Consider the following 8915-nt stretch of genomic DNA (forward strand, 5'->3'; position numbering starts at 1 on the left):
GGGTGGAATGTAAGAATAATTTTTATAAAAAAATTATAACAAATTATTATAATATTTTCGTCCACATAAATGTCTAAACCCTTACCTTTCCAGAATCATTCTCGCCCGAATTATTGCATTCGGTCACCGGACGCCCAGAATAGGTTCGGACATCCAATAAAAACATGTCATGTCACATGCGCTTTTGACTGCACTTAGTTGCGCTTTAGGTGCGCTTTACCTGCGCTTTTGACTACGTTTTGACCTGCGCTTTACCTGCACTTTAGGTGTGCTTTACCTATGCTTTTGACGAGCTTAATTTAAAATAATATTTTATTAATATACGGGTCTATCTCCGCGTCCGGTGACCGGATGCAATAATTTGCCACCGTCAAAGCGGCGAATTATTGTGTCCGGTCACCTGACGTCCGGACAACCAATCCAGATACATCACCTCACCCAAATATATTGACCCCAATATATTTTGCTGACCTAAGGCGTCCGGATTAATTTATGGACCAACCGGGACACCGGACGAAATAATTAGCCCGTCAAAGGCGCTTGCCGGCGTCTGATCATCCTAACTCGAAAGGTAGAGATCAGGGTTTTGGCGGCGCAGAAGCGAAATCATGAACGCCCCCGATCGATACGAGCGATTCGTTGTACCCGAGGGCACGAAGAAGTATGCTTAAATCCGTCTTCATCCTCTCGATCTCCCTTCACTCCATTTCTCGAGCTTTTTCTGCGCCTTGTTGCATTTCTGCTGCTGCTACTGAAGTGCTGTTTTCTTCTGATTGATATTTTTGAAGAGCACCCGACTTCTATGTGATCGTTTACCTAATTTTGTCAGGGTCGCGTATGAGAGAGATACCAAGATTGTCAATGCCGCCTCTTTTACGATCGAGCGTGAAGATCATACCATTGGAAACATTCTGCGGATGTATGCTCTATGTTTCTTGGCAAATATTTTTTCTTCTTCTTTTGGTTTTGAATAAACTGTTTCTAATTATTCCCCACTTTAATGGTTGCAGGCAGCTGCATAGGGATCCAAATGTTCTGTTTGCTGGATATAAGCTTCCGCACCCCCTACAGTACAAGATCATAATAAGGGTGAGCTACACTTTTTATCAACGAGGATATTTTTTTTCTTACCCCTTTCCTCTGGCTAGGGTTTAGGGTATTATGCATGGTTCAAACTCTCTTCTTGTGCCTTGTAGATCCACACTGCCAGCCAGTCTTCTCCAACGCAGGCATATACTCAATCTATTGATGATCTTGACAGGGAGCTCGATCACCTGAAGAAATCCTTTGAGGTTTTTAATGGCGCCTTTCTTTTGTTTTAGATTGATGTTTTGTTTAGATTAAAACAAGTCTTCTCTTCATGCCTCATCTGTTCGGGTGGCATATTTAGGCCTATTCTGTGAAAATACTCAGTTGCGATTAATTGTTAGTTGTGGAAGACATAAAGACTAGCTCCTTCACATTCTTAAAATGCCATAGTTATTGAGTAAATAGCTTTCACAAACGTGTTTTATTTTTCTTTGTATAAGGAAAAAAACCAAATAACTTTTGCAAACATGATGCATTTATTTGACTCTACATATGTGACTTGATTGCTCTTCTTACTTCTACTACACATGCTTTATAAATTTTACGAGCTGGCTACTTCTTGTCCAATAAGTATGGGATTTATGCGTATACCTTTATATCCATTGTTGGATTTTTTTTTTCTTAAATTTTTTTTTCTCAAAATGATCATATTTAAATCTCTCAAAACTTCTTGTCATCGAAAAATAAAGAAAACCCTTTAATGAAACTCCATGTTTAAGTTGTTTGGGTGGGTACTTGGTATATTGCATTTTCCCAATGTGTATTTTTTCTGCTTCTTTCTAAATTCAAACCAAGAGAAACAACTTTTTCCTAGTTGATGTCAAGCTAGCATTAAGAAACCTAGTTTATGACAAGCATCAACAGCTTTTCCCCAATATTGCTATTTTTTCCCTAAATAATGATGTATTTCAGTCTGTTAAAATGTCAATACTCATGAATGCAACACGAGTAAGCATTTGGTTCAAGTGCAAGTTACTTGTGCAATTTTAAGTAATTATGAGCAACACAAGTAACTTTTTCTATGAGTAAATTTTTTTTTCTTTCCAATTTCAAGTAGCTTGTGCGTTCTCAGAGCAAGCATTGCAGCTCAGTATGTAAAATCATGACATTATGTGAAGGAATGAAACATTTATTCTGTAGAACTATAAGTACATTTGATTTTCCTTGCCTGATCATGCTTTGAATCCATTAGTCTTAACAGAAGTTCATTTCTCAGGGCTGCTACCAAAATTTGATATTGATTCAGTGGATAATTAATACTACATGTATTCTATCTAATGTCTTTTCTAGTTTTGTTGTCTTCTCTTTCATTTGAGCTTTCTTAAGCTTTGTTAGCTGCATTTGTCTTCTCAGATCAGTAGTTTAATTTATGTTTTTACTGTGTTAGCTGTCTTGCAATTTAGTTTTTTTCCATTTTGGTGGGAGAAACCCTATGTAAATTGGCAATGAAAGCTAGGTATGATGTGTAGACCTCTGGCATGAGGCATTTCTATGAAAAGAAAGTTCACATTGATTTTCTCTAGTTTGGAAGCTTTCACAGAAACAGAAAAGAACGTGCCAAGTGTCACTATGCGCTTCTAAAATATATTTTCTTTTCCAGAAACTTTCTTTCACCGTTCCGTTAGTCCATTCAAGAGAATTCATTGAATAAGATGTTCCTCCTTCAGCAAGTGGCTGAAATCCAAAACAGAATCTGTTGAAATACCTTTCTTTTAAGACAGGAGCTGTTTGATTGCTATAATTCATAATGCTTTGATTTTAAGAATACAATAGTAAAGTGAACGCAGTGTGGATTGATTTATTAATGCTGCTTTCTTTCTTGTAAAATAACTGCAGGAAAGCTAAAGTTTCTATTTGGTTGGATGTAAAATAAATCTAGTGTATTTTGAGTGCCTCGAGAAGTGTGGTATTGAATTATATGATCTCAGGTCGACAACAGTTATTTCTCAACACAGTCCTAAACACTCTGTTAGCTTCAGCCAATCTACTTATCTTGCAAAGGGCGTAAATTAACTAAATGTAGACGACCTTATTGGGCTTCACTCCCTTGACATTTCTTCAAACATATCAAATACCTTCTTTATATTGCTATCATTTGAATATCCTTTAATATGTTTTAGGTGATTGCATTAAATGAGATTGTCTTCTCTACTAGATCCTTGAACAGGGCATTGGTTTCAAAAACCCTCCCCTCATTAAAACAATTCATGTGCAAGCAAATTGAAAGTGTTTATAGTAGCCTTGATCCCCTTCCTCATTATCTTATCCCTTAATAAAACACAACCTCTGATTTTCCTTTTTTACAATTAATGGAAAGAAAAAACACTGGAACTGACATCAATTGCATCAAATCCTTTATTTTCCATTTTTCCAAGAATTGTAAAAGCATCCTCAAGCCTCCCTTATTGCACACATCAATGTCTAAAGTTCCATAACTGTAAGAATCAAGCATGATTCCATTTTCTTTCATGTCATCGAAAATTTCTAGATCGCTTTGGAGCTTACCTCTTGAGCCATACCCATGAATTATGGCATTTTAAGTCACAACACTAGGCATAATCTCAGACTCCTTAATGAATATCATTAAACCGTTTGCCTTCTTAAATTAACCCTTCTTTGCACATAACATTAATCAATATATGTATACAAAATATTAAAAAAAATGTATGTGATAATGATTTATGACATCCTTTGATCTTCAATTAGAACATTTCTACATGCAAGGTTCATGCCTTCTTCAAAAAAGAACTTAACATGGAGTTGCAGGATTTAGTCTTTGGTAGCATATTCTCATCTTTCATGATTTAGAAGAACTCTAGATATGTATTGGGATTGGAAGATTCTATGTTGGCATGAATGAGATTGAACACAATCAAGTGTTGCGTGGACAAAGCTACATTTGTGCGAATGTCAGATCATTGAAGACCTCATGAAGAGAAGCTTCAAAGAGTCATTGAGTGAGTGATTGAAGTGGAAGAGGGTCGGGTTGACAAAGATGAGAGTGGCTATAGTGGAGAGGGATTGGAGGCTGAGGTGGCGGTGACTTAAGTGCTAGATGAAGGAAGGGATGAGATTTGGAGAGTCTTTTTTTTTTTTTAAGATTTGGAGAGTCTTAAAGATGCACAAGGGCGGAAGAGACGAGTGGATTGGGGAGGAAGGAGAGGAAGAAATTTGATGTGAGGCCATTTTGATTTGAGTTTGGAGTCTATGATGGGATTGGCTGAGGGTTCATTGATGGAAAAAGAGGGTGTGAAAGTTTGTTAAGGATGTTAGGCCCTTATGAACTAGTCCAAGGCTAATTAAGAGAGAGGTGAATTAGTTGTTAAAGATCTTTTAAAACAAAACTACAAACCAAAACACCACAAAGAAATCAACGATGCGGAAGCAATAATAAGAAAAGAACACACCAGATTTATAGTGGTTCGGTCAAATTGTGACCTACGTCCACTCCTTGGAGGCACCCTCCAAGTATTGCACTAAACTAAGTGTCTCTCCTTTAGCCCCCATGGTTAGGCGGAGAAGCCCTTACAAAATCACTTCCACCTTCCCCGGTGCGGCGGAGTCACTGGGTCCTTTGACACCGAAGAGATCTTCTTCTTTGGTGAACTTCCCTCGAGATAAGCCTTGAATTCTACGGTATTCAGGTGCGAGCTTGCCGGAGCAACCGTGTGGAACCCCCTCCACACTCCCTTGAGTACCCCCTCACAGGATCTTCTCCCTCTCTCAAACTCCACTCTTTCCTCACTCCCTTTCAAGCTCTCTCTTCAAGTTTCCCCCAAAAGAACGAGCTACAATGACTGCCAAAGACACTTACAAAGTGTCATGTCATAGCTTAAATAGAATATCTCAAAACGAGCTCATTAATGCAAGTTGCTGACATTATCGTCCAGGATGATAGGTATATTGTCATGTACGATCAGTACAATTTAAGCCAAATCAGCCGGGACGATTTGAGACGATCAAAAGAAATTTGTTCTTATCGTCCAGGACGATAATATATCGTCCTGGATAATAAGAACAAATCGTGGAATATCGTCCTGAACATCGCCCTGAAAAATAGTTGTCTGATGTCCAATCGTCCAGCATATCGGCCTGGACGATTTTGCGATCGTCCAGGACGATTTGATCGTGTAATCAAGTCATAATTGCTTTCCATAAATTCCAGAGAAATTTTGAAAAAATTGTCCTGGATCGTCCTGAATGATATTTTATAGTCCTGGACGATCCACCTGGATGATGTCCAAAAATAAGTAATTCCTAAATAGATATGGCGGCAGATTCTTTCTGTTTTGAGCCTATCGTCCTTGCCGATACAAAATCGTCCAGGACGATGTGTTTTGCATAATGACGTCTGCTTTAATGAGGATGCCCTAATCAGGGTTTCTGCTTTTGAACCGATCGTCCAGGCCGATATAAATATCGTCCCGGACGATGTTACCAAAAACAGTAAACTTTAGGGAACAGTCAGAAAATCTTCCAAGTTACAAATCATCAGGAGCCACACCAAATACAATAGACTTAAGAAAGGAAAAAATGTACAAACTGACTCATACCTAGTCTATTTAATCTTGAGCTGGTTCCAAATTGCAGTTCGATCGTGTGAACCTGAAATGTCAGTAGATAAGACAGTTGTAGAGAAAAAAGAATGTTTTCTATCATCAAAATCATAAGCCATAGATCCGCAACATGGTGGTGGAGTGCCGAGGCAAGAGCAAGAGATGGAGTTGAAAGTACAATATAACACGCCATGATTTAGCCGTTTTGAAATGCAAGAAATTGAGGATTTTAGGAATTTAAGGTGAGACCATTCTGATTTGAGGATGGAGTTTGTGATGGAATTGGCGAGGGTTCATTGATGGTGGAAGGAGGAATAGTGGTGGAGCGCGGAGGCATGAGTGAGAGATTGAATAGAAAGGACGACAAATGCGCCCAATTTGGCTGCTTTTGAAATGCTAAAAATTGAGGATTTTGGGCGCATCAAATGCCTAAATATTGTACCATGCACTCATTTTAACTCTCACCCAACACCAAAAAATCAAAACCCATGCAAACAGCTTGCTTCACACCTATAATATTTGCTAAATAACCCCATACTGAAATTGAGGATTTTAGGAATTTGAGGTGAGACCATTCTGATATGAGAATGGAATATGATGGAATTGGCTGAGGGTTCTCATTAATGACAGAAAGAGAAATATTGGTGGAGTGTGGAGGCATGAGTGGAGATGGAGTCAAAATGACAAAAAAGTGCGCCTAATTTGGCTGTTCTTGAAATGCAGAAAATTGAACATTTTAGGTGTTTCAATTGCCCAAATATTCTACCTTGTACTCATTTGACCTCTCACCAAGCACCAAAAAATCAAAACCCATGCAAACAGCTTCCTTTACACCTATAATATTTGCTATGCAACCCCATACTGAGAAGAATTATGATTGGCATTTTTAGTAATTCAAACTTCAGCGACCAAAAGAGTTACTGCACTTGTAGGGTTTTGCCCTTCAATTCATGATTATGGCTGCACGTGACCAGCTAACAACAGATACTAGGGATTGATTATTATTATCACCTGTAGATTGCAAAGTTGCATGCTAATTCTGAGCAGTGGCAAACATCCATGAAATCGAAAGATGCTCCTGCTGCTTTAGTGACCTAAGATAAATGCCTCGCATTATTTAGCCTTCATATTCAAAATTCATCGTGACTTCTATATAGCAAACAATTAGAGGCGGTGGGGTTGTCAACCACTATGAGAGGTTTTTTGGGAGTGGATGACTAGAGAAGGAGGGGGACACGCCGAGCCATGAGGATCGGGTCATGTGAGGCGGGTGGAAGAAAGGTAAAATTCCCACCCTCGATACACGGGAGAAGCATGGATGGATCACGACAATTATTACACTAGAGGAGGAAGAAGCTATTGGGGTGGTGGCGATGCTAGGTTGAGTAAGTTGAAGATGCCAGTATTTGAAGGGGAGGATGCCTATGGGTGTGTATTAGGGCTGCAAACGAACCGAGCCGAGTCGAGTATGTGAGTGTTCATATTTGTGCTCATTTAATATCAAGTTGTTCAAGTTTGGTTCATGTTTGTTCAAGCTTTATTTTTTGTATTCATGTTTGGTTCATTTAAATTGATGAGTGTTCATGTTCGGTTCATATTCGGTTCATGTTCGTTTGTTTAGTACTTATCGAGCTTTAAACAAACAAACATGAATGAGCTATAAACGAGCTCTACTTTTAGATATTCATTAACTTAACAAACGAGCTTTATTGAGCTTCTTATCAAACGATTACATCGAGCATGTTCGCGAACTTAATGTCAAGCTCTATTTATATTATTTATATTTATTAATTCTATAATCAAATATTAATTATTTTTATCAAGCTTATTCACGATTTCAAAATCGAACACGAATCGAGCTTGTTCACGAACTTCAAATGATGTTGTTCGCGAACATAAATGAACCGAACGCATTAGTGTTCAAGCTGTTTATTTAAGAATCGAGTATTTAAAATATTGTTCAAGTTTGTTTGTTTAGTTAATTAAACGATCACGAATGAGCTTTAATCGAACCGAACAACGAGTAGCTCGTCAAACGTTTGGTTCGTTTGCAGCCCTAGTGTGTATACTGGGTGAAGAGTTATTTCACAATGAATGGGTTGAGAGATGAGAAGAAGCTTACAGTTGCAGGGTTATGTCTACAAGGGAAAGTTCTCACTTGGTTCTAATAGAGGGAGACTATATATCTGATATATTCATGGAGGAGTTTAAGGATTGCTTGTTGGAACGTTTTCGAGCCATTCAGGAATGAAACCTACACGAGCAATTCCTTGCCTTGACTCAGGAGGGGACCGTCATGGAGTACATTGGAGAGACTTGAGTTGCTATCAGGGAAGTTGAGGGAAGTCTCGGAGGCAGTGTTGGAGGGAAATTTCATGAATGGCCTCAAATCCGACATACAAGCGGACTTCTGATTAATTAGATTGAGGGGTTTGAAGGAGATGATGTAGCTAACTCAAATAGCGGAGGATCTAAGATAGATGGAGAGGATTGATAAGAGCGGAGTAGTGGGAGGCTTTTACAGATGTACCTCGACTTCACTGGCACCGAGAACTCAGACGATGTCATTTCAGCATGAGGCATTGAGGGAGAAAAGTGGGGGAGTTTGGCTCGCGGCCAACTTCAAGCGCCTCACATAGGCAGAAGTGTAGGACAAGAGACTGAAGGTTATGTGTTTTTCTACGATGAGAAGTATGCACCAGGCCATCGGTGCAAGGACCGCACACTCCTGGTCCTTTTATGGTTTGTGATGAGGGGACCGATTGTGACGCCCCAGGCATCCATAGTGAAAGGATTCGACGACAGTCTTGATCAACCATCACTTCTTGCTCCCTTGCTCTGACCTGAAATTGTTAACCACATATAATGAGTTTCAAAAAGCCCAGCAGGTCACCAAAGCCTATAACTGAAATCAAAGCATGGTACTGAAACAATATTCATGTCAGTCCATCAAATCCATAACAATCAGTTGCACATGATCAGTGAATCTATGCAGCAGATACGAAAAACAATAATCAATGCATGATCGATACAATCCACAATCATCGGTAAAAGAATCAATAAACAGTAGGAAGTTGTCCATAAAGCTCAATAAATCAGTACATACGATAAATCTCGTAAGAATCCAATCAAATCAATAGAGGAAAATCATCGTCTCGATAATAACCGTTAAATCAATATCGTATCAATATAATCAATCAAATCAATTATCTCTGGTAATAACATCAACAATATGAAATTATATAAAACAATCAAACCAATACATCGCAA

General features: G+C 38.7%; 1 protein-coding gene across 2 annotated transcripts in view; it reads left to right on the forward strand.

The window, feature by feature from the left end:
• Positions 1–493: 493 nt before the first annotated feature.
• LOC110108565 (DNA-directed RNA polymerases II, IV and V subunit 11) overlaps positions 494–8915 on the forward strand; it is a 14599-nt gene continuing 6177 nt past the window's right edge. Inside the window, exons 1-4 of one of the 2 annotated variants that reach the window (XM_028697402.1) lie at positions 494–661; positions 830–919; positions 1011–1089; positions 1197–1292. In XM_028697402.1, coding sequence (XP_028553235.1) covers positions 609–661; positions 830–919; positions 1011–1089; positions 1197–1292 — 318 coding nt within the window. In that variant the 5' untranslated portion in view covers positions 494–608. The remainder of the gene's footprint in view (positions 662–829; positions 920–1010; positions 1090–1196; positions 1293–8915) is intronic. The other variant, XM_020839252.2, reaches the window with a different exon arrangement.

Source organism: Dendrobium catenatum, unplaced genomic scaffold (genome assembly GCF_001605985.2).
Source record: "Dendrobium catenatum unplaced genomic scaffold, ASM160598v2 fragScaff_scaffold_923, whole genome shotgun sequence".
In the NCBI taxonomy this organism is placed as follows: Eukaryota; Viridiplantae; Streptophyta; class Magnoliopsida; order Asparagales; family Orchidaceae; genus Dendrobium; species Dendrobium catenatum.